The following is a 26689-nucleotide window of genomic DNA, read 5'->3' as shown; positions in this document are numbered from 1 at the left end:
GGGTAGGCAAAGACATCTAGGTAAAAAGTAGCTCTAGTTCTGAAAGTTACCTCAACCACAAATTCCAGACTGGAAAAAAAAAAAAGAAACTGAAGATGTAATATTTAATAATATATTATTACAACATTCAGTATTTTAGGACCTAAACATTTAGTAGTGAAACATAAGACAGGAGTATAATATTACAGTAAAGTAGAAAGATAATGTAATACATTACAGCATAACAGTGAAAAGTAGAAAACTCTTCATTTTAATTATTTATATTTACAAAGCATTTCTCCAGTGCGCTAGAAAGATGTGTTTTTAATATCGCACCAATGGAAAATCTAAAAGAAAAAGAAAATGAAGAGAAAATGAAAGAGGAGAAACAAGAGAATAGGAGAGCAAAACAGAAGTGGTAAGACACGAGGGTCTAGAAATGACAAACTGGTTGCTCTCAGTGAGACAAGGCAAGAGAGGGAAAATAAGGCTGCCACTGGACTTTAGAAATGGGCAGGAAACTACCACAGAAAAATACATTTCCCCTTCTCAATTCAGCATTTGCCTGTGTTCTAAATATCTGCTGTTTTACTACTGAAAGTCTCTCCTCTTTGTTTTGACATGCTTTTGGGCATCAACCTATTCAAAACACCGAAATCACCCTTCCTCTTGGCATACCGCTATGGCTACAATTTCCTCTCCTCTCTCTAAAGGTTTCTACACCAGTCCATTTTTCCACATTATTACCATAGCTGAACTCCTGCTTAGTTCCTCCAACACAGCACTGCACTTCAGGGTGTTCCCAGGGACAGTCTCTGTGTCCTTCATTTTCAGGTCTTTCTGTCATTTCCAAAAGACTTTAAGTCCATTAACACAGGACAGCCACACTTGCTTCCTTCAAATCTCAACTAAAAAAGCTCCACATTTTCAACAGAAACTGTATCACATTAATAGTTGAACACAAACCTGTTTTTTGAGTGGGGAAAAAAACACAGGAAGTTCATGGCTTTTTTTAGTTATTGACAATTGAGTTCTTCCTCACTGTTGCTTGCATCTGATCTAATCGCTATATTATGAATTCCTTGAGACAAAGACTAAATTATTCATTACTAGATGGGACATGCTCCACTCATAGGAGTACAAATAAATAAGCAGCAGCCATTGCAATCCATCAGCACCTGAATGCCATGCAGATACTGTATACTTTTCTTCCCTTTTCTCTATGCCAAGTAAGATTTAAAATCTTAGCAGTTTCTAATACCAGCGAGTGATTTCTAGTTTGAGAACTGCTATTCTAAAGATGAAGCACGCACATCACACACACATCTCAGTTACTGACAATATTAGAGTCTGTATAGCGGAGATCTTGAATACAGCTGAGGTACATTTACAGTAAGCAGAGTGGTTTCTACAGCTGGTACTGCAAAGCACAAGTGCCAAACCAGAAGTGCTGGTATAATCGGGATGGTCTGTGCACAGAAGCGACGATTTGTGCGTGGCAAAGGATACTGGATTCCAAATTCATAAACTGGCTATAAAGAAAAATGTTACCCTTCCTTACAAACCTGTTCTATGTATCAATTTGTTAAAGAAACCCCATCCCAGAGTAGGTCTGCATGCACCAGACAGAGTCATGCCAAGCACAGAATGTAGAAATATTTTGTTACCGTTCACTTCTATTTACAGCTCTCTATGTAACTTCAGCCTCCAACACGTCAAAAGGGCACCCTCACAAGCAAGAAATTCACATGGAAAAATATATGCCCCCTGCAAATTTCTTTACCTGAATCATAAAGCCATTTTCTTCATCCAGTTCACAAATGCATCTAACAATTTCATTGAGAGCATCATCTTCATCCTGAGACTCTTCAAAGTTAGTTGAATCAAAGTCCTGATTGTATTCATCACCACTAAGTAACAAACTCTCTGTAGAGGAATCATCCAAGAACTCCACATCTGAAAGGTCTAGTAAAAATAAATACGTGTGAAACTTTACAGAAATACAGGGGATTTTGGCAGTTAAAAATCTTAACCTGCATATAGCAAAAAAATTGTTCTCATGCATTCTGCGGGTACATTAGATTTCTTGATGAATTCTGCAAAATGCCTTTAACGTGATCTCTTCAGAAGCAACACAGCAACACTTACACCAAACCAAGTACAATGCAGAACAGCTCGAGGGGTGTAAGCGCTTTGATTTAAATAGATGAAGCATAAATCAGTCACCATATCTACAGCTACAATCCCAAACATAAATTAAATTATTTCCATTCAAATTCTCTTTCTTAAAGAATTAAGCCTACGAACTGAAAGTTGCTGTTCAGCCAACCTACTTTCTCCACTAAGGTCAACAGACAAGATAGCTCTTGGATACTGGTATGATGTATTCTTCTCTGAGAACATGCTGCGCAGAGTCAGAGAGCTCCCCGAGGACCGTGTTAATGGAGAGGAGCACCTGTCCAAGAATTCAACAGAACTATCTTCATAATCTGAATAATCTGAAAAGTTAAAAAGACAATAAGTCGTTACAAAAGTAAAGTTATTGACAAATGGAAAAAAAAAGTACACCACAACATTATGTTCAGAAGTAAACAATATCAATAGTGCGGTATTAGGACGCCAAAACTGTAAATATGGAGGAGCAAAAGCTCTTTGTAACAGATTTTATAAAAAAATTTCCAATAAGAAACATAATGAAGTTTAATAGCCATGACAAACATTACCCATTTAGCTCCCCCCTCACTGCCATCTCTGAATGTACAGAGGAATAATTTTTACTAGAACCTTATACAGTCTTTTTTACCCCCACAATTCATCCTGCACCACCTGCTATCCTTAGAGATGCTGCTGGCAGCTCTCTGTTTTGCCTTAGCAATGTCGATAGTGCTACAAACATACCTACCTTGAAGTAACTACAGATCATCCTGTCAGGTTAAGTGATAAAAGCTTGTCTGCGCACCTGCAGGGGAGCACAGGGAGCCCAAAGAAAACCCTCCTGCAATGCTCCCAGGCCCATCCCAGGAACCATCAGCCCTTGATGGGCCGAGGCCTTGTGGGATGGGCCCGGGAGCATTACAGAATCATAGAATTGTTTAGGTTGAAAAAAGACCTTTAAGATCATTGAGTCCAACTGTAAACCTAACGCTGCTGAGTCCACACCAGCAGGCAGTCCACCAGTGCCAAGCATGCCAGCAGGGTATGCACAAGCCCAGAGGAACATGATGGCCAGGCAAACAACAAACACACCCTGTCCAGGCCCCTCCCAGGGCTGTCCCAGCAGTGCCATCACCCCTGTTATCCAGGTGTGAAACCCATCACAATGTGTTACCTAGAGCAACTCTCTGGATAACCTTTTGGACTAAGGCGAGGTTGCAGCCAAGAGATGGGATGCAGGGATTGCACAAGACTTATAGAATGTTTAGGGAAGGAACAAAAGGCAGGGAAAATTGATGGACCTAAGTGATTTGGGGAGGAACAAGTGTGGAGACAACAGAGGAATAAGGGGATAAAAGGAGCCACTTGTGCATAAATAGTTTGCTGGTCAGCACACTTGCCTGGCCATGCCCTGAGTCTGATTAGCAGTTTGTCCTATCTGTGGTGGCAGAGGTGATGGAGTCTCCCTCCTTGGAAATATTCATAAATAGAATCATAAAATCATTAAGGTTGGAAAAGACCTCTAGGATCATCAAGTCCAACTGTCAATCCAACACTACCATGTCTCCTAAACCATGCCCTGAAGTGCCACATCTACATGTTTTTTGAAAACCCCCAGGGATGGTGACTCCACCACCTCTCTGGGCAGCCTGTGCCAATGCCTCCAATCTAAACCTCCCCTCGTGCAACTTGAGGCCACTTCCTCTTGTCCTATCACTAGTAACTTGGGAGAAGAGACCAACACCCACCTCACTACAACCTCCTTTCACATAATTGTAGAGAGTGATAATGTCTCCCCTCAGCCTCCTCTTCTCCAGGCTAAACACCCCCAGCTCCCTCAGCCACTCCTCATTCAAAAGTTGCCTGGACACAGCCTTGGGCAACCAGCTCTAGGTGGTCCTGCTTGGGCAGGGGGGTTGGACCAGAGGACCTCCAGAGGTCCCTCCCAACCTCAACCATTCTATAACTTTAATATAACTCCACTTCTAATGCTTATCCAGGTGAGGGGCTAGCATTTACCAGTATTTTCTTGCAAATACTTAGATGCCTTCCCAGAGCCAATACAAAAAAAAAAAAAAAAACAAAACCTTCCAATAATTTTTAGGTAAAATAAGCAACTGAAGTTCATAGTTCAAAATTATGTTACTCCAATATAAAGATGGTGAAGTACGTGAAATCTAGATTACTGCAGCTCACATTCAAGCACTGCATTATTTGGGAGCGTTTTCATGTTGTAGCACAAATTTTGGACAGACAAACACATAATCACTCTCAAGAGCCACAAGGCATCTTTAAAGCCTGTCATCAGAAGCTCCATTTAATGCATAGTGTTTTTTCCACATGCTCTTGAGGGAAAATGTATAGAAAAATTTCTTTAATAGGTTTTAAATTTTTACCTTCTCATACTGTAAGAAATTTCAAGGTTACTGTAACTGAGATCTAGTAAAATCAATCTGATAGGCACAGGAAGGATAGAATGTTGCCATTTCTAAATTTCTGAATAAAGATGTTCTTACAAAAAAAAAAAAACCCACCCCCAAACCCCACAAAAAACAGCAGCAAGATAAAAATAAGTAGTATTATTTTAAGTCCTGAAACACTTTTTGAAGCAAGCAGGCATAGTACACAAAAGTTCAGTCTTTGGCAAGAAGAAAAGACAAAACCAATCTGCATTTGCCCATGCTTTTATTTTTATTGCCATAAAGCTGCAACTAAGACTGCACTGGATGCAAAAAAAAAACCCAAACAACAAACAAACCAAAAACCAAGGAACCTGTAATGTGGTTTTATGGGAGATTAAAAGAAGCAAAGGATTTGGAAAAGGGGAAGAAATACAAAGAAACAGTAACACTGTACTGGTCAGCAGGACAGTTATATTTTTATTAAAAAAAGAAAACCCAACCATTGTCGAGTTTTTCCACTGAAATCACGCCAACGAGAGTTACAGAACGGACGGTGCTAAAACATTAAACCACACTCTCGCAGGAGTACTTCTCAAACAAGGAGAAAAAAAGCACAAAGTGGTTTGAAAGGGGTTTTTGTTAAAAAAACACAAGCTACCTGGAGCCTCACGTCTGAAAAAAAACAATATTATTTTCCCTCTAGGGAATGGAAATAACAGAGAAAAGGGAAAGATGAGTGGTATGATCAAAGAATCGGAATAGGGAAGTGAGACAAAGACAAATGGAATCACCACTTGTCAAGACAACAGACAAGGCTGTTGCAACAGAGATGCCGGCCTCAGCTGTTAAGGACTAACTGTTAAGGAGGGGCTGCATTTTATACAGTAAACCACTGAAGTCTAGCAACAGTCTAGATACTAAAACAATTTTAACATCCAAGCAAAATAAGCAGGATGTATATACAGAGCTCCAAATGAAGAATTTGAAGAGATGAGAAGAGCGAGCGTATCTCTTGAAGGAAGAAGAAACATCTATCAAATACCGATGTCTATCACGTAGAGACAGGCTATAAATATAGAAATGAGGCCACAGACCTAACGTGTCCTTTCAACATTTAAGGCCAAAACCTATTCTTTGAAATTTCTAAAATTTGACATTTGTATTGTTTAGAAACAAGTTTTAATATCTAATGCCAGAAATACACTGAGTAGTTTTGCTTATCTTAAAAACAAGTAAATTTAACTTACCATGCTGTTTAGATTTCTTCTTTTTTTTCTTCTTCTTTTTCTGTTTTGATTTATGATCTTTCTCCTTTTTCTCTTTTTTTTCCTTTTCCTTTTCTTTCTTTTTACCTGAAAACAAAAAATTAAACATTTTAATACAGCAGTACCATTCAAAATTACTTGCTTCATTTGGCTTAATCTAAACATGACATTCAAAATCAAGTATTCAGAGGTGCCTAGTCAGATCAAAATGATTCAGTTAATTTACTTAATATCTTGGGCGTGTCTCATTAATTGCTGGTAAAATGGTGCAAAGGAATCTCTCTCAACAAATAATACTATACTATTTTAAGTATTTCCAAATGAGATATCATAGCAGAAGAAGATACAGCAAAGCACACACAATAAGTGACATGGTTTAAATATCTTATAACATTTATTTTACTTACAGCTTATAACAAAAAGGTTTGGGCAGGACAAAAAGCTTTCAAAAGTGCAAAATTCCAAACTAAAAAGATGACATCATCTTAAAAACACATATTAGGTCTTCAGAAAGCCATTTGAAGGAAAATTTCAATATCAGAAAACTGCTGATGCTGTCAGTGCTTTCTACAGTGACATCCTCACAGAAAACTGATTCTGATTAAAATTTATGATCCACTTTTTATACTGTGGTTCACTTCTAAACGCTGTTGGTATGCACATGAGGACGAGTACTTTGTCTCAGAAAAAATTCTATTTATCCAGTTAATTCTCCCCCGGCAAAATATATCCTACAAGACTGTCACTCCATAATAATTTTCTAAGCAATCAGCATCGAGGTAAATAATGAGGAAACTGACGTGTTACAGAAAAACCCTTAAACGCATTATTTAAGGATTGTTTCCTGCACACGAATTGGAGTCTTACTATTGTCTTGGGGAATATGGAATCAGAACTTTTACTTCCAGGAAAAACAAGGAAGAATCACTTAAATTCTTGTCCATATCTAATAATATTTTTTTTTTTTTTAAACACAGGATGAACTGAATTCCCCTTAATTTACATCTTGTTTCAGGAATTGCCAAATGTTTTGTGAGTAACACTTAACTCTTCTCCTCCCCCCCAATCAGTCAGTACAAGGAAATAAATGCAGTATCATTAAGTCAACTCAAATCAACAAAAACAAATGCCCACACCAAAAAAAAAAAAAAAAACAAAAACCAAAACCCACAACACCACAGGTGTCTCACAGGTACTTCTGGATCCTCCCAAATCCTTGCTACGGACACTTTCATTTGCTCTTATAAAATTATTCTTCTACTATAAACTTGTCATACATATAAGAACTGTTTGTAAGACCTAAACAAACAAAAGCGCAGCTGGGCCCAGGAAATATTTTACGCTTTCACATTTGCTCTTCAGAGACATCAAAAGTTGGAGAATTTTCCCTTTTTCCCTAAAAATCTTATTTCTCTGTACATACCATATGTTGAAGAACTCTTCTCTTCCGGTTTTCCTTTTCTTTCCATTCTCACTGCACCTGCAAATTAAAAAAAGAATACATGACATAAGTGCAACGCCTGGCTGATGACCCACTTTCTTGTAAAAGTCATTAGACCATAAAAAGTCCTAATGGTACATAACAATAAGAAACATATAAACAATAAAATTATCTTTAATGTCAGTTTACAATTATTTTTATTGTCTAAAGCACTGGAAACAAAAAGTATTGTAGTTTACCAACTTCTGAATGCTTGTCCTTCTCAATCACGTTCTTTAATATTTTCTCCTTCAGACTCTCAAAACATTTCTCCTTTATGGGCACAGAGCACTGTATCTCTGTCCCTTCAGAGCTCACTGATGTGGAAGACCTCTTTTTTTTACTATTCCCTTTGGGTAACTTTAGACTATTGGTTAAAGGCATTTCCAGATGCAAGGCATGTACATGGGACGAGGGTGCTGAAAACAAGAAGACAGATTTACTAGGCATTCCGTACGGATTGCAGCCAGATCACTGGCTGGGTCAGATCACTGAAACGTCAAGTATTGGTAATATCATCATCATACCTAACATATAGTTACTGCATATGAATGCCCAGGTCTTAGTCTTACAAACAAGGCAATACATGCCACAAAGTTTCGCTTTGGAATTTGCACTCACTTTTAAACTACTTGTACTGTTTAAAGTGTGCTTTTCCTGTTATTTTTAAGCCTTTTTGTTTCCTTTTTATTGCACCGTAATAGAAAAGCACGTCAACAGTAAGGGTTAACGGTGCCGACATTGTCAATATCGCTTAAGTTAACATTACATTATGTGTCCAGAGAAACTAAGCTCTGGTACAACATTCTTAGTGCTATGTAAAAAATTTACACTTCTGCTTACTGTATTTTTCATTGATTTTAATAATATTTAAATTATTTGCTGTTTTTCACATGTATATTTAATCCACATTTGAATTACATGCAAAATACTGTGATACTTTGTCAGAAGTCAGCTTAGCTCGCACTATTCAGAGAAGTTTATTCAGTGAAATACCTAGGAGTTTTTTGATCTTTAACTGCTGTAAATTAGGAAATAACATGGCAAAACAAAACTCAAATTATAATTTTCATTGCTAATATTTATAATCAAATAGGACAATGGCATTTTCAAGTAATCAAACTAGACAAACGTTATTTATAAATAAGTACATTATTGAGGTCATTCAAAACTCTGTTACTACGTTCATCAATACTGTGAGAGCTTTAACTTTCTTATTTTTACTATGACAGCTTTTAACTTAATGTAATTACGAACACCTAATCTTCATCAGACTGTTGAGAGCATTTCAGGACCACGGCAAGGACATACTGTACAAAAATGCTGCTCTGCAAAGTCAGAAGGGGTTCAGGTTTTTCAATGCCAGCTGTGAACACTTGGAGGCATCAGTCACCTTCGGTGTCTCTCAAGATGAGCCCAAAAAAAAGTATCAGCATGTAAAAAACATTTGCAGGTTAAAAGTGCTGAACCAGAAATAAATAAAGTGAAATAAAAATAAGTCCCGAAAAATATCTGCTAGTGGTCAAGATATTAAACAAGACCAAATACGAAGCTGATCTGGAATGGGGTCTTTGAGTTCCCCCTTCTTTTCGCCCTTGGTTTCGTTTTTTTAAAATTATTCAGAAATTAAAAAAAGCATTTAAATAAGCAGTGTTAAGATAATTTAGTAAATTCGTCAGTCATAAAAGGATTCTGGGGAAAAGGCACGAGCGCCTCCAGGCTGACTCCGTAAGGCAGCCTTCCAGACCTGGACAGACCAATCCAATTCAACTACGATACAACATACCCATTACGTGAAACTTACTCCAGCTCCTGGGCAGCCTTCTCAGGAGAACAGCTGGACTGCCACAGTGAGAAAGCCGCAGGGGCAGACAGAACAAGAGCAAGTAGTGTATCACCTACCAGACCACTTTTAAATGCCAGGTGTCCCCGGCTGCCAGATGCAGCACATCGCCATACCACGCAATCTAGCCAGCAGTCAGAAGCAGCTGCTCAGGTCGGTGTCCTGGGTTCTAACACAAGCTGCATGACCATGGCTGAGGCTGTCTGAGCCTCTCCACTACCTCCAATCAGCCATCTCACCTAAGACTTTATCCTTTCAAGACTGGTCTACTTTCCAGGCTCTCGCCTTTGTTTGTATTTTAAGTGGACTTTGCTTGCTGGGACGCTTAACATCGACACAAAAAACTATCCAACACTATCCTTTCTTGGGTTTCCTAATTAATGTTTGTTTGCAGGACTGAACTGCTTTGCCATCTGTGAAGCAATGAGTATATTTTAGCACCTCGGTAAAAGAAAAAAGTGACACTTCTCCACATCATCATGCTATCAACATCTTGTCTCATTTCTAAAAAGAGCACAAAAGGATCACCCAAATGCACATAATTTGGTTAGGTCACTGCCATTTTGATGAAAAGATGTGAGAGTACTCCCTCCAAACAAGCTCAAGAGAAATTTAGTCCCTATATTAGATGAACTAGTATTTTAAATTTCATTATTCAGAAGAAATCCTGACCTCAGACATTCAAACGTGCTCTGCTATTGATAGCCACAACGCAACAAGCTTCAGTATCTCAATAATTTTCAACACACGCATATCTGACAAAGTAATCAGCTAGTAACTAACTGATTGCGGGAACGTTTATCACGGGCAGAAATCTACTACGGTCACACCAATAGCCATCTCAATGACAGAGCTCTCCAAACTGCCTCTCTCCAGACTGTCTTTCTATAGCAACCCTAAGAGAGAAATTACTATTATGCCTGCAGACACTGCAGTGTTATTCTCAGCTTTTACTGTTACTAATCAGAAGTCGTTCTAGATTGAGAAGCCTCAATTCTCAAACCCTAAATAAAGTGTTAAGGCTTGCAGAGCCTAGTTTTCAACTGGGCAATCATTATGCCTTGCAAGTAACCACAGAATTAGACAAAGTAGAAAATCATAGCCTGAAAGCCAAGTACCAAATGCAGTGAGAAAAATATTAGTTTATAAAAAAAATCCTTTATGGAAATATTACCATGTATTTTTAACTGTTACTTTTAATTGCAATTTTATTCCTGTTGAGGACTCTAGTCAGCCACCTCCCACGCAGTGAAGCGTGGGAGGTCTGCAATTAACACTCAGCAGAGAGAAGGATGCTTAGAGATTAGAGATCACTGATTATGACATTGTTCTGAGATCAATTTTATCACCAGAAGACCGATTTCAGATTAAAAACAAATGCAAACCACAGCAATTTTCAGTCTGCTTTATGACACGCTTCCAATGCTACCTCTCCCGGTCTGGCACAGAGCAGTGACACAAGCACCCCTCGTGTGGGCACAGGCACCGAACAGGCTGAACAAGTGCAGCAGCACAGACGGGCTTTAGTGGTACCGCTTATTTCAGTTCAGCAAATTAAAATAAATTGTACCAATGTGAAGCAATTTATTTTGTTGCATGATATTCTATTCCATGGCTTTTAACGTTTCAACTTTCCTAATAACATAAATATGATCATCTGCATTAATAGACAACTTAAATCACAGCATGACCACCATAATTCACGGTTCTAGCATAATTAATTTTGTGTTTTGAATTCCCAGTGCACAGGATTAATTTTATGCCTAAATGCACTTTAAATGCACTATTACAGATTAATACCAGATCCTGCACAAAATGATCTCTTTAAGAAGGATGAGGACCTGAAAGCTTCTTGCCTGCCTTCAGTTAACTACCCCAAGAATCAGCTGGGAACCTCAGGGCATAGATTAGAAGGGCAGACATTCAAATTAGGGAGTAAACCTGACTGTCAGTACATGTTCAGAGTAAAAACAAACAGCTCCAAAGTAACAAGAGCTTTAGTTCACTAGAGTCTAGATACCTCTTAAAAGCAGGGTAACCAATAACATTGGCAAGAGTTTATTAAAAAGCAACTGATCTTGTTTTCTGAAAATTTTACAGGTCAGCCATTTCTTCTTCTTGCTGCAGTAAACTTATCAATAAAATTATACAAAAGAATACAATGTTTTTTTCTTTTAGCCTAAGTGCAGATTTCTCCCATACAGTTAACCTAATGTTACCCTACTAGCAAAATCACCCAGACTGAGCTAGAACAGGAAATAACAGCTGATAATATTATTATTTTATATTAATATCATTATATTAGTAAATATAACAGTATTTTCCTTTTACTTTAATTTTAAAACCCAAATTGCTTGCTGAAATTATATTTGCTCACTACAGAACAGTTAAACTAACGCAAACGGTGTTACAGAAACCAAGAAAAATCGCAAATTTAAGGCAAATTACAACTACCGAAAGAACTGACCTTCACGTAGTCAGAACTGGGAAACTACAGTGTTTTGCATGTATTCAGACTGACTGTGAATTTAAAGCCTATGAAAGGTTAAGTAATAAAAAGGCCAGTTAGCTACATTTTAAGCAGTCTGACAAACGAAACCAAGGATTCTTAGTTCTGTGTGTACATCAGGTGACTGCGAGTAGGTCCATACAGCAGTTCAGGCAAGGAGTACCTCTGTTCAGTAATTAACTGGTACTCTACCAGTGCCTACCGAAGCGCGCAGTCCTTCCACGTAGCCTGTGGATTGAAGGAATCAGAGTGCTTTTGTGTTGCCTTTAAGAAATTGCAAGTTGGTAATTTTGAGCAACCATTCTGAGAAGGAATCTACGTGTTAATACTATGAGTTGCCATTTATGCTTCAGTGCATTTATGCTTCAGTGCACCTCCTCCCTCCCCTCTGAAAAACACCAAGTTTGTATCTTTTGAATAAAGAAGTCATCAAAATGCATCATTTTCAACAACGTAAAATTATATTTTCAATTGACTCAACTGATAGCCCACATCAGAAGTCTAAACTTCAAAACCCACAAGTTCCATCTCTGGGTCTAAACCAGTACAGCTCTTTCACAGAAGGGTCAGGGATCATAATAGGCTGTTTCTGGCTAAATACTTCTGTTACCTCCATAATTCCTGAAACTATCTGTGGTTGTCTACTTCAATGATTAAGACGACAGCAGGTCCAAATTAAGTGCACTTAGCAAATTCCATACTGTGGTCAAGATCTAGAACACCAGACCTGTCCAGATTGTGTCAGTAAAATCTAAACAGCAGAAATATCATAAAAGGTCACAGATTTAAAATAGTTCCTTCAGATCAAAAAAAGCAATTACAGAATAGTCTGGATTGTACCCCAGAGTTCTCAAATTGTAATGTATAATGTCACAATGGATACGCTAAACGATGCAATATATTAAATTACACTTAGGCAGGCAGATGTTCCTGCATAATGCAAATTAACTTTTCTCACTAATTTCAAGCACTGACAGGAATGAGAAAGGAAAGCTTTGGGCACCTCTCCTTTATATATTAGCTTGCCATCGTTTAAAAGTGTTCATTGAAGAAGGAAAAGTAGTGATAGAGTGGATTCTATTCATTCTCATGAAGCACAAGAATCTGGTGTAATTATGTGTGCTTAAGTAATGTGACTTGAGAACCTGTGCTATTTCAAAAGCAAGATGATGTATTCTAAAGCAGAGAATACAACAAAAACTTTTCAACAGTGTAAAGTAACTCCAGAGGTTTCAAACCTGAACTTAAAAGCTACATTTTTCTTTTTCTTCTAAGAACATGAGAAGGATAAGAGACAAGCGGGTTTCAGAGTTAGAAGCCTGAGATGAACCCAGAAGACACATGAACTTTGGTTACAGAGCCCTAGAGATACTACTGACAGAGGCAGCTAGCTCCAAAACTTTCTATGACATCTCTGAATTAAAGATATCAAACTGCTTAGATTAGTCTTTCAGTCCACAAAGCTTACACTGCTCAAGTGGATGCTGGGCTGCGTACTGCTAAAACCTTCTGACATCTGGGCAAACAGTCGGTATGAAAGCTCAAAGCAGAGTTCTGTTGCATGGAGAACAACAGTAATACATGAAAATGAGGAACAAAAGCCAGATCTATCTGGAAGGTAAAAAACCCAGAAGACAAAAAGGCAGCTGGCAAATCAGTTCCCTGAGAGCTTGTAACTCTTAAAGTTACGTAGGTTCAAAAAAGCTCTAAATACTGTATAAACTATATCCTGCAGCATAGGTGGCAAGCACTTCCATGTTCCCATTCTGGACTCAAGTAGTAAAACCAGATAGTTTTGTCTGGGAATGGTTTTCCCTGACACAAAGTGTGGGGACACGTGAAATTTTTTTGGTGGCTCTAAATGAAACATATTATTTCTTTAGACTCAGCTGTGGCCAAGACCAAGCTCAACAAACAGGTACAAGTGTGGATGCTGGGTTTAGAACCAACTCAGAGTCCAAGCAGGCAATAAAATAAATAGCCATCAGCATTACCAATTACACATTGAATGATTCAGAAACCATATCAGAAAAGCTGGAAGTTAAATTCCTAGTAATTTAAATGAGTTTTAACAAACAAGAAACAGATGGTAATTGGAAGCTGTTTGTTTGCTTTACAGTCTTGTTTTATGAGTGGGCGAATATACATCTCCCAAAAACTCTTCTCTTAGGGGCAGACGACGTGTTATACAAGGACTTCTACAGAAGTAATTTTCCTGGGAATCTGCTATTCGACTGCTATGCAACGTATCAAAGGCAAATGAAGACTGTCACAGGGTTTCACTCGAGAAATTAAGTAATATTTTTAAAAATTTAAGTGGCTGCTCATTAGAAATTCTTGTAGTCCTTATTTTGACAAATTAAAGATTTTTTTTTTTTTTTGGAGAGTGAGAGACAGGATAATTACAATCGTCTATTTTAATCCACGCAATATTTATCCAAGAATCCTACCCAGCCTTTGCTACGCAAGGTTAAACAGCTACGCAACAACTTGATGAAGCGATCACCTCACACCTTTGGTGGGAGCGTGTGTGGGCAGACACCCAAGAAGGGGCCATACATACTAAACAAACTGCCCCACTGCCCTACTGAGCACTGCAGCTGTACTATCAGCTTAATGCAAAGTTGCTTTCTTCCCCTAAATACAACTAAGTTATAGATTTGAGTGCCATAATTGTATACTTTAAGGTCACATTCTCCTCCCTTACTGTCGATCACATCTACCAAAAGCTTCCCCATCAGAGCACAATAATTTTATTTTTTCCTCCTCTTAAATTATTGAACAATTTTCTCATTGGAGGAAAAAAAAAAAAGGCTTGTGAGAAAATTCTTTCTTGGAAGCCAATTAAAAATGGTACGATACTTACACACATAAGAGACTTACAAAAAATATGCAAACCACTATGTAAACCCTTCCCCAAATCTCTTAATTGCCTCTATGCAAGCGATTCACACCACAAGCAGGTGAACTATTGCGATGAGGGAGGCAGCACAGAGTTGCAGGATCGGGCTCTACGCTAACTCTGCAAGGGTGAGCCAAGGCTATGTAAGTTTTAGAGGATTTTTCAGAAATATTTTCAAGTAATATTTTGTAGCAAGCAAATGACAAAATTTCCACTGCAAACAGAAGCAAAGGTAGAGGAATGCTGACTGCCTGCAAAATGCTAACAAGTTTTAAAGCTGAAGCCACAAGATCAATGAGTACATCTAGATTTAATATGTATTAGTATGTTAGTAAACAATATCATAAATTATTTTTACCAGTTTTAACAATACCTTTTTGAAAGAAATATTGTTTTATATTCCACACTCAAAGACCCTCCTTAAAGTGTGTTAGAAGAAGTGTGAATGGAGCTCAAAGCCAGTGGAAGACGAATATGCAGATGGATGGAAGAGTGGCAGGTTTGTGAGTGCGCCCAAAAGAAGCACCCCCTCGTTCGGTGAGACTGCATACATACACGTTTTAACCCTGCAACTATAAACCTAACTGGTTGTATACTGAATCTCTTTACCTGACGCTGTTGTAGCTACTCTTCCATCAGTTACTGCTTTGGAAGAAAGATATGTAATCATCTGAATATCTTCCTTGTCTTTACTGGGATATTCATTACGGAAAGTGGATTCAGTGGATAATGGTGCTGTAACTTCCAAACTACGGCTTAAATCAAGGGGGAGACATGGTCCACGCTTCTCAAGTGACATGTGAGCAACATCAGGTACTACATAAAAGAAAAAATGTAATATTAAAAGAGATACATAGGTCCAACAAACAACAGTTTGGATTTCAGCGTTACGTAACATACGAACAGCATACAGCTTTAGCTACAATCAGTCAAAATACCCCATTAGATGAAAACCGTGACAGGTCTAATTTTTATGATTCAATTTCTCTTGGGCAGTTCTTTATTAGATTAAGATACATTACCCTCCAATTTTGATGACTGTTGGTTTTGACCACTGATGGAGAACACTTTTCCATCAGTAACTGAAGAGGGAGAAGAAACTTTTTCTACAGAATCATCAGGCAAGGAGCAAGTGGCTAAACGCTGTGATCTTCTTCTCCGTTGGCTATGTTTGTAGGATCTAGGGGAATTCACTGGCTGTGATGGACCTAAAAAGAGATCTTTCAATGTTCATGAAGCAGAGAGATATACCATAATCTTACCGCAGTATTTGAGATCTAAAGATGGGGAGTGATTTAAATAGCTCTTATTTGCAAAGCTGGTAATCACAGCAGAACCGGTAAGGGTAATTAAAAACTGTGACTACCAGGAGCAAAAAAAGTTATGCTCAAGATATGACTGCTTTTTGCTTATTATACATTATTAGGGCATGTACTTCCCCACTGCTAAAGGCTGTTGTTGTAGGCAAACAGTGTATTTACAATAAGCAACCCCCCCATATAACCCATGAGAGAAGGCTACTTATAATGGAAGGGGCAATAGGATTTAACAGTAAACAGAACAAATGATCACAGTTAAAGATCTAAAGAGTTATGGATAGTGGTAACATACAACTTAAAAAAAAAATCAAAAGCAGTGGTTAATTTTATATCCCGTGTCCCATCTTCTGCTAACCTGATATCAACACCCCAACTACATTTCAAGCACACACTGCCAAGGCATAGTAAGAGGACTCAGGAACCTCAATACTTAAAAAACAAGCAGGGGGGATTGATACAGGTTAATATAGGCCTGATTCATTAAAAACAAAACAACCCACACTCCCCTACACCTCTCCATTTTTACCCAATTTCACAAACTTTTGCATTAGAAAAACATTTAAGTCATTATTACACTGTAAATCACTGTTCTCTCTTTTTCTTAAGCAGTTTTTAGAGTCTAAGATGTACAGATTAAAAAATAAAGACACAGCAAAATTAGATTTCTATTAGAAGTGGTAAAGGCTTGGAAGCCAAAGACTAAAAGACAGCACTAACAAGCTCTGAGCTTTTAAGTAACCTATTTTTAAATTAGCCGGTTTTGAAAATTTTGCTATGGAGAAGTCTAACTTAATCCAAAACACAAACATGCTCAAGAAAAACTACTTACCATTATTTTAGGGGTGGGGAGGGAAGGCGTATTACAATATAGATGACCATTAATATTTTGTGGGGACAAAATATAATTTATACCAATGTGTCCTGAATAAAGGTGGCTGAATTTGCACCCCTCTCTCTCCCAACCCTTTAAAGTTATCTGTGAGGAAAGATTAAAAGAAACTTATCTCCTAAGGGAAAATATCAAATCAAGGTTAGGGGGAACACTCAATGCAGGTACAGGCTTCCATCCCCAAGCACTATTCTAGAGGTGAACCAAAGTGTAGCTTTTGACTTACTGGAACCCACACTTACTTTAACTGTTGGCCTCATCATTTAATGTTCTTCAGGCAACAAAGAGCCTGACTCTAAGCAACGCTAAAAACAACGTAATCTCAAAAATCATAGAAATATTTTAATATTCACAAAAAATAGCATATTCAAGGATGCAGCAGAAACCTTTCCCTGTTCTTCTGATAACCACTCTTTTGGTACTTTGCAGATCAGTTACACATATTAAGGAGCTGAACACCTGTGGTATTTTTCTGGGACAAAGAAACCCGATTTTTTTTTATTTCTCCCCACCACAGATCTTGACCCCATCTTCTCTTTCACACCCCATTGGGAGGAAATATCACATAAGGTGAAGAATGCCACAGGCACCAGGTACTGCACATCAGCCTGCCGAAGGCAGAATTTCTCAGAGAAGGAAAGGTTCACAACCAAGGTGTACGTCTTTTCTTTTTAATGAATCAGGCCCCTTCAGAAGAGAGGTTTGATTTTTCCTGTATCACTGTTAATACTAATGTGGAGTTTTAAGCTGAGGGAAAGCCAACCATTAAAAGCCACGACTCTAGAAATATATTATTTAAATGTATTATTTCTGTAATTCATATGCCTTATTATGTCACTTGAGTTTTAGAATACTGAGCTACCCCTAATTCTCCCGCTTGGACCTTTTATTTAAAGCAGATTCATTTTTAAAAGCAATAGCCATTTACAACCAAAAGAAAATTTCTGTATATCTCTTATAAGTAATTACGGTATTTTTTTTAAAATGTCTGTGCTCACTAGTTTTATTTATCACAGCAGAAGGAAGCTGAGAGACCAGCGTCAAATCCTCGACTTGTATTAATTCTGGGGAAAGTGGTGATTTAGGGGGCTTTATACACCCAGAAGAATCTCCAGATTCTTGTTTGCATTTCTTGCTGCGAGCCTTTCCTGAAGACAAAGTTGAGGATAACAGTGCAGGTTTCTGAATGTTGGCAGAACTGCTAATATCAGCTTCATTTTTTTTCTGACTTTGTGGTTTAGGTGAAATCTCCTGAATAAATAATAAAAAATTGATACTTTTATTTCAGTTTCTTCGCTGTAGTTCTTGTATTCTATTTTGATCTTTTTAAAAGCAAATTCAGTATTCAAAACACATTTTAACGCAACATTATTTTCAGTACAAATGAAAACTAAAATGCATCACATTAAACTTTTTAAAGGAGCACTATCAATTATTTTCAGTATTCAGACCACCCTCATTTATACTATTGGAAATACCTGCAAAAAGCCTGAAAACAAACCATTTCTCCCGTATTCCCATTTTAAAAATTCACCAAAGTCTTTTTAGTTTCTCTCTCTTTCATCTTCAGTAGACCAGGATTGTCAGTGCTGTCTCAAAGTATAACTTGGAGAACACTTGTTACAGGCCAGAATACACACACTGATCTACAGTCATAGAATGTCTCAAGGTGGATGGGGCCCATATGGGTCATCAAGTCCAACGCCCTGCTCCTCACGGGAAAACCTAAACCATATGACTATGGGCATCGTCCAGATGCTCCTTGAACTCTGACAGGCTTTTGCACTGCGATGAGCAATCATTGTTCAGAGGAGTGCAGTTCTAAAAAGAGTTGCCAAGATTTTCCCTTCACAGCCATTTCCCTGACCATAGCGAAAAAAATATTTAAAAAGCTCCTCAGGAAAACTCTGTTTAATACAAATTTCATTTTTAGAGAAGAACCTGAAAAAGTTGATAACGCTCCTTTAAGGAATGTCTGAAAACAATAAAAAGTTTCCAAATACTGAACACTCTCACACAACCCCTTTCAGTGCTGGGAGTCTGGATTTCACCACATTATATGTTTGTGCAAACACATGAAGAAATCACAACTTCTAGCACCACAGGGTTAAATAGATTGCTAACTGTTGGGGAAAATGAGCAGATAAAAAGTTAAAACAGTTTCTGAAGACAAAAGAAAACATCAACATCTAATGCAGCTTTCCAACTTCATCAATTTTCATCCTTCTTAACACACACACTGAAGTATTATTTTTAGACAGTTAGCATGCATTGACAGACATCAGCATTTTAGATTTTTAGCTGGAAAGAAGTTCTTCCTACTTTACTGAATAAACTGTGCATGTGTTACAACTTGCCCAACAGTGGCAAACTACAACATCTGAACACAATTCCTTAAACCTGTCCCCTTTTCTTGTCCCAGTTACACCACACAGTGTAGCGCCACCTAATAAAATCATAACTAAGAAGTAGAAGGATATATCTAGAACGTGCGCATCCCTTTATCCAAACTAAAAAGTCACATCTCTGATGATTTGAAGCTATTATTGAGTTTTGTTATAAATCGCTATTTTATTTTCCACTGGAACTTTCCATGTTCCAATGGAAAAAAAAAAAGGCAAAGCAAAAAACCACAAGTGCACATTCTATGTTTGTAAAAGGGCACCCCCGAATGCTACATGAATAGCTTGCTGGAAGTATCATGTAAAGATCCGGTGCAAAACATCCCATTCAGCAGACGTCAGATCTACCTTGAATAACTCAATTACACATGTGCTAAGTGCAGTTTATTCATTTAAATAAAATATTCCATGAACTGTAGAGTATACCTATGCTGGTTATGAGAGGTATTACCAGAAATTAATTAGAGTCGTAACTTGTAAATAAACAATTTTATTGTTCATCTTCACAGATGTGAAAGACATTACTACAGCATCCATTACTTTCAAATTACAAAGTTATTTAAACAAGATTAAAAAAATTAAATTAATATTTTGATAAGGTGCTTAACCTCTTAACAGGACAAATTAACATTAAAAACCTTAATGAATTAATGTTATTCATCTAATCAGGTCTTGGTCAAAAGGAAATAACATGACATACCCTAATACAGTTAAATAAACTACTGTATCTGCAACTAATCATCTGAGGTTTTGGGTTTAAGACAACTGTAAACTAAAAATATATAAATATAAATAAAATAAAATAAAATAAACTTCCATCAACAAAGTCAGTTTTCGGCTATTGGCCTGAATACTTCTACCATGTTCTGTATTACATTATTTAAAAAAACCTACAAGGTATTTTACCCATTCAATTGTATAGCAGTAGCAGACAAAACCTCTAAGGAATGTCAGCTTTGCTACTGGAAAACCTTCTGGGGAGGTTTAGAACTCGGCCATTTTAATCTGAATTTGGGCAGCAACTTAGTGAAAAAAAAGCTTTAAGCTCAAAAATTTTCCTGCCCACAGTTAAACATTTGAATGTTTGTGAGGTTTCTGTTTTTAGTTAGAAGTGAAGGAAGACGACAAATTGGGATTTTAGATGCCTCTTCAAAGGAACTTTAGTATTTCCAAAAATGAGGTTTTTCAGACCATTAGCATGTAAACAATGACAGAGACATCTTTTTTTAATATCTAATCAATGAAACAGAAACAGCCGAGTTACCAAGTCTAAGAAGTAACAAAAAGTTTTTAGTAAATATGCACTGTAGTTTATACTGTTGCATACACAGTCTATGTAAACCACAAAGTCCCATTCACCGCAATGGGATTCTGCATGATAAGATTTACATTGTAATGATTCTTCCAAAAACAACATGCTGTAAGCCATTTCACAGTTTTTTGCACATTGAAAATTTCACACACAGTAGCAATAAAATCATAGCATCTTTAATATGCAAAAATTTGAGAAATGGAATGTCATGTCAATACATTGTAAACCTTTATGCAAAATATCGGACAATGCATTGACACCGTAGTGGCTCAGTTAGCCGTTACAGTGACAGCATTAAAAACAGAAACTCATGTTCCATTGGCAAGACTCGCATCCAATGCGGCGCCAATGGAAAAACCACAGCAACGCAATTATATATCAGCTCTAAAGAACAAGTACAACTAAAATATCAAATAAAGTTTGGGGTAGGGACTGTTCATAGAGTGTGCCGGGGCTTAAGAACAGAAGTGCTCTTTTAAGAATTGCAGGCAGCAAGGCTATTTTATTCAAATGCTGCTGTTAAAGAAGAATGAAAATGAATACAAAAAAGCTGTATTAAAACTACATTAAGGCTCTGATTTAAATCATTGGAAAACAAAGATGTCCTGAATCAAGACTACTGTTCATCCTTAGCTTGCTTTACCATGCTTCGGCATTCAGCCCTTTTAATATGCAAGATAATGCACAACTCGGAGTCAAGCAATGCCTGAACACAACGGAATAAGCCAAAGATAAAATGGCAGCCTTCAGGTCCTGCAAATATGCAGGTTTAAAAATCAGACCCTTAACATTATTTAAAAGTTTCTTTTTTGTATTTATTAAAATACACACCCTTGCAAAATGTATGGCTCATTGAGCAGTTCATAAAACACATACAAGCCTACAACACCAAATTCTTACAATATAAAAGAAACTTCTTTTAAAAGAAGTTCTGCTTGATGTCAAAAACCCTGTTTCGAACACAAATTAAATTTGTGTAAGGGCCTTTTCCTAACCTAGTCATGGTTCCAGCTATAAAGCTGGACCTCGGGACACTGGTCTCCTCACATTTGTTGCATGGAGACTCCATTTTCCTTTGTTTTCGGTTAGTTTTCTAACACAAAAGCTCATTACTGAAATTCAAGTCAACACTAAGAGACAATTAAAATCCGTACTTCTGGCTCTGCCAGAAATGTAAACATAAGATCAATTTTCAGTTCCCTATTATATCTGAAGGGGCAAATTTTAATGTTGTAGGTACTACATCTCCATGGCACACTCGAGTGGGAACCTTGCAAAAGAATCAAACTCTACCATTTCATACCTGCTCCAGGACTGGAGCTGTTTCTTTGTTGCCTTCCTTTTTTTCAGCACCATCTGCAACAACAGCTTTGGATGCCAATAAACCTTAGGAGAAAAATTGCAGAGATTTTTAGTTAGAAGCAGCTTGCAATAAGAATTTGGGGAAAACAAAGCAAAACAGTGGGAGGAGAAATACGATCTGCTTATATCTACAATATAATTCTCTCCAAAACAGCTCCACACAAAGCTGAACACTTTAAATTAGAAGAAACAAAGGTAAAGGACGTTCCCATGACGGTGCCCTTTCACAAGTGGTACTTCTCTGGCATTTCCACTAGCAAGGTAGGAATCAAATTATCAATTGTAAAATAATGCCTCACCATCTTTTTAAAGCCCAAGCCTTTAGGCTTTAAAACCAAGCCTATGATACTTAAGTTTTGAGAGATCAAAAAGCTTTACAAGCCTTTTCTCTCTCTCCCCTTTCCAGTCTTTAAGAAGTTCCCATCAGAATTTGTATTACTACTTCTTAACTCTAACACATGCAAACCTTTCTTAGACAGAACGTTTCCAAACGAATGTTCTCAGCAGAGATGCTCCTAAATTACTCAATAACAAGACCAAATTGGCAACAAATATATCAGAATACATCTTTCATTAACTCATATACAATATCACTACTACAAAACAAAAAAATCTGTAAAATCAAGGCAACATAAATACGAGGGAGCTTTTTGGTGGCTCAGCATATAGCAATAGCTTCATTTCTGCTTCACACAAAAATTTCAGTGACCTAAGTATGAAGAAAGAAAAAATTCTATACCGTAAAACAAAGCAGAACCGACAAAACCTGAAAAACACAAATCTGAATAAAAGTTACTATTACGATCCCTGGGAATGTCAATATTGGGGGTGGAGAGTTTAACTCCTCAAAAATAACTTAGGCTGACAGATGCACAGGAAATTCCTATTGCATTCCATGAAAAATTAGATATGCTCAAAATTAATTTACAGTGCCCAATGCCCAAGAAATTATAAATCAGTGAAGCCTGGGCTCTCAGGAAGTGTTTAGGACACTAAAAAAAAAAACCCCAAGCCAAACACCAAACACCACACACACAAAACCAACAATGTGGTATTCTGCTAGAGAGCTACCACATTTCAGCATTCCACAATAAATACTTGGTGCTTTTTTGGATTTAGTCTTTACATTAGATTAAGTTATGCTTCAGTTTACTGAAAAGTAGTTATGTTTTAAATAAACTTTGAGAACACTACATCCATAGCTAGAGGTGCAAACTAATTGATTTTACAGCTAAACGGGTTAACCAAAAAGCAGAAACTTACTTAGCCCTATTATATTAATACAAATAAAATCAGCAGATAAGATTTTAATTTTGCATTAGGCTTCATAGAGGATTTAGGTTTCATGGACCTGAATAAACCTCTGTGACTCAAATTATCCTGTTTAAATCAAGTTGCAAAGTTAGCAATGTTATTTATATAGACCACCATGCTTCTAAAGTGAAAAGCATAAAATAAGTTTCAAAATTAAGTGAGGCAGAGTTTTAAATGCTAAACAACAATATACAGTCTATATGGCAGCTTTTGTGGTTCTACAAACCACAGGTTGCCCAGACAGGTTGTGGAGGCCCCATCCCTGGAAACCTTCAAGGTCAGGTTGGACGGGGCTCCGAGCAACCTGATCTAGTTGAAGATGTCCCTGCTCACTGCAGGGGGGTTGGGCTAGATGACCTTTAAAAGATTCCTTCCAGCCCAAACTATTCTATGGTTCTATGATTTTTATTTCTAGCTAAATGCTCAGTGCTCAGAAAGTCAACCCACGAAACAAACCCAGACTCCATCAGACCTGTCTATACATAAACTCATTTCCTTCTCTACCCCAATGAGCATCTTCCTAAACAATTACCTTGCCTGCAGAAAGACAAAACAACTCCACAAGCTACTACAGCAACAGGACTACAGGTTCACCATCCCGTCAGCAACAGCATGTAACAAAAAAAGCACGGGGTGGCACAGTGAACCACAAGTGTTCTATTCTGTAAGCTTGCTGCAGACGTTTCTGTTCTTATACATATCAACACTGCAGCAGGAGATGGGGAAGCAAGCATGCCAACAGAGGCAAAAACTAATTGGGAGACATTAATATATGCTTCGCGGGAGATACCCTTCACCTTCGGGAAATGTAATTTCTCCCAGTGGCAGTAGCAGAAGAAAAAGCAGCAAAGGAAGCAACTTCAGCGTGTTGAATGGTGAGCAAAGAACACCAGATGCAGCTGTTGCTCTCACGGCAGGCAAGGAGAACCTTCTGCAACAAATACTGAATGCTGAATTGAAATCCTGAAAACAGTTGCCTTCAGACAGTATCCTACAACCACGTTATTTGCTCTATTTCCCCGGTACACCCATAAGACACCTGGTAAATGAACGTTTTCCTCACAGCTACAATGCTTCATGGTGCTTTTGTAGCCATTCTGACAGGCACACCAGCATGATTCCCAACCTTCCTTCAAATCTAAAAGCTCATGCCAGAAACAAACAACAACTTACAAGCATTTCAAGCCTAAGAAATAAGCACAAAGCAAGAGGAAGTTTGATCATCAGCAGTTACATTTTCAAAATACTCCATTATATGCAACAATTAAAAAAAAAAACTTACTACAGTATGAGTTGCAGAAGTGTGTTAATTTGAGAACAGTCACACAAAGAAACTACCAAGCATGACTAATTTCATCTTGTAATTAAAGAATTAATTCACTTTCACTGAATGGAAACATATTCTCTGCTAGCAGAGTAAGTGTTCTTGGAGAGACACACACTGTTTTTAGAATGATAACAAAGTCAACGGCTGCAACATTATGTTTTTTGATTATTCAGTTCAGTCTATATGAGCCCGTCCAACTGCTATTATTCTCACAAAGCTCCTTATGAAAAGAGAATCTATTCACAAGCACAGAAAAATATAATTTCTAAAGCTACAAGTTTTTCGGCTGGTTTTGGTACCTTCTGCTCTAACTGCTATTGGAAAGAAATAACAGGGCTCTGTAAATATATACCACTAGTATATATCTTCTACTTCTACAGCAGCAATTAAATTGGGACTTAACTGAGGGTATATATGGTATGGGCAAAGAAAGTAGAAATGAGGCTGATTAGTTAACAGATGTCTAATTTAACTCAGTACCAAATAAGAAGCCTTCCAGGAAAGAAAATCCTGCAGGCAGAAGGTGGGTTTTTTGAAAGAGTGCTTCCTTCGTATCACATTCCATACTGGCCCATTTAATTTGTTTTCTCCTTTACATGGAAGTACTGATGAGGAGACTGAAACAGAACCACATTCATAAGAAAACTGACTAAACATCCTCAACTGCTGACCTATGAAAGGTTGGATCAGCCAAAACAAGTCCGAAAAAACCTCATCACGCAGTTTAGTAAATCAGGTTATTTTTACCTTACAGAAACAAGTAAGACTTTTTATATGAATGAGCATACCCTATCTACTACAAAAAACAAACCAACACAAAGCCCCTCTCATCTGTAGCACAGTGAAGTTTGTCAGACTTCACACAAAATATTATTTGCTATGAGGGGAATGCATTTCTATCTTACCATCTGTTCGAGGGTCCCTCTGTTAAAGGGGGGAGTTCGCAACTTATTTCCACCCAGCTTTTGAAATGCACCTGGAACGTCCCCAGCACAGGTACAGACATATTACCTCATCCCAAATACTGAGAGGATCAATGCAGGCAACACGATTTGTGTATCGTGAGGCATGGGGGAGGAAGGATAAAAACTGAAATAATTTTTCCACAGTTAAGTAAATTTCTAATTTCTGTAAGATTTTGGAATAAAATGCATTTTTCAACTTTTAAAGATAAGACCAATTATCTATGATTCTATTTCCTGTTGCACAAAATGCATTCTATAGCTATATACTTGTTTTTCATTAATACCTTTGAGTAATAAACAGAGAATGAATGCCCTAGACACCAAAAAAATCATTTCAGAGCTTCATTGCTTCAATTTGTAGCTAGACTTGTATACTTTTAAAATGGCATACTGTAAACTTTTTTCAGGAACAGTTTTACTTTACAACAAATGGTGACAAAATATTTGTTTTTCCACAGCTGACAAAAGCTTTAATTTACAGCGGAGGTATGTAACTCATGACCATGTTAAGAGCCTGTACAAACCCCAAATTAACCCAACAATGGAGAAAATTGTGCAGCTGGAGTTAAAAACATACTGAAGAAATTCATCAGTGCAGGACGGTCACCTTCTTAGAAAACTAAAAAGACCAAGTCAGGTCTGAGACCATTCTCTGAATTTATGAACAAGGTAGATTTTACTACCATTTATAGATTCCTTTAAAATTCCAAACAAGTAAAAGATTGTAGGCAATGTCTGCCTCATGAGTGATGCTTTTATCCGTCCACTTTAGTACCTTATATGTAGGCATGTATATTTTACTACATTAAAAGGAAAAAAGTCAACAACAAAAAGAGGTATTTTACCAGTGATCTTGTTAAGACGAGCTCTCTTTGCCTGAAATGAGTTGCCTAGATTACTTTTCCTCTTGTGTGATAACGTACTCTCTGCCTGCACAAAGGCCATCTTTGGAACATCCACTACAGGAAATCCTACTTTTAAACAGAAGAGAAATCTAATAAACTCACATTTCATAAATACGTAACAACTCCCATAATACTTAAGTATTTCAGAACTGCTATGACAATACTTCAGTGAAGAAACTTTAAAAATCTATTAAAAATGAAAATGACACATTCTGAAGATTTGGTATTACACATTGAAGCATTAGATGCTGATTACCTCAAAATTTGTAATTTTTAGTCCTTATTATGAGAAATGCAGTATTAAAGACTAAAAATGAACAAATTCTTATCAACCCTCAAAGTTTCAAACATCCCTGAATA

At 37.4% G+C, this 26689-nt stretch overlaps 1 protein-coding gene across 16 annotated transcripts in view; it reads right to left on the bottom strand.

Moving 5' to 3' along the window:
• PHF20L1 (PHD finger protein 20 like 1) overlaps positions 1-26689 on the bottom strand; it is a 55483-nt gene that overhangs the window by 10992 nt on the left and 17802 nt on the right. For 5 of the 16 annotated variants that reach the window (XM_075085852.1, XM_075085854.1, XM_075085858.1 and 2 more), the window contains 10 exons: positions 26270-26398; positions 21760-21842; positions 17741-17993; positions 15557-15742; positions 15144-15350; positions 7481-7699; positions 7224-7280; positions 5783-5887; positions 2313-2477; positions 1763-1944 (listed from right to left, as the gene is read on the bottom strand). In XM_075085852.1, coding sequence (XP_074941953.1) covers positions 1763-1944; positions 2313-2477; positions 5783-5887; positions 7224-7280; positions 7481-7699; positions 15144-15350; positions 15557-15742; positions 17741-17993; positions 21760-21842; positions 26270-26398 — 1586 coding nt within the window. The remainder of the gene's footprint in view (positions 1-1762; positions 1945-2312; positions 2478-5782; positions 5888-7223; positions 7281-7480; positions 7700-15143; positions 15351-15556; positions 15743-17740; positions 17994-21759; positions 21843-26269; positions 26399-26689) is intronic. The other 11 variants (XM_075085861.1, XM_075085866.1, XM_075085860.1 and 8 more) reach the window with 3 other exon arrangements.

The sequence above is a fragment of the Phalacrocorax aristotelis genome, chromosome 2, assembly GCF_949628215.1.
Source record: "Phalacrocorax aristotelis chromosome 2, bGulAri2.1, whole genome shotgun sequence".
NCBI lineage: Eukaryota > Metazoa > Chordata > Aves > Suliformes > Phalacrocoracidae > Phalacrocorax > Phalacrocorax aristotelis.
This window is presented reverse-complemented; position numbering and strand designations above follow the sequence as displayed.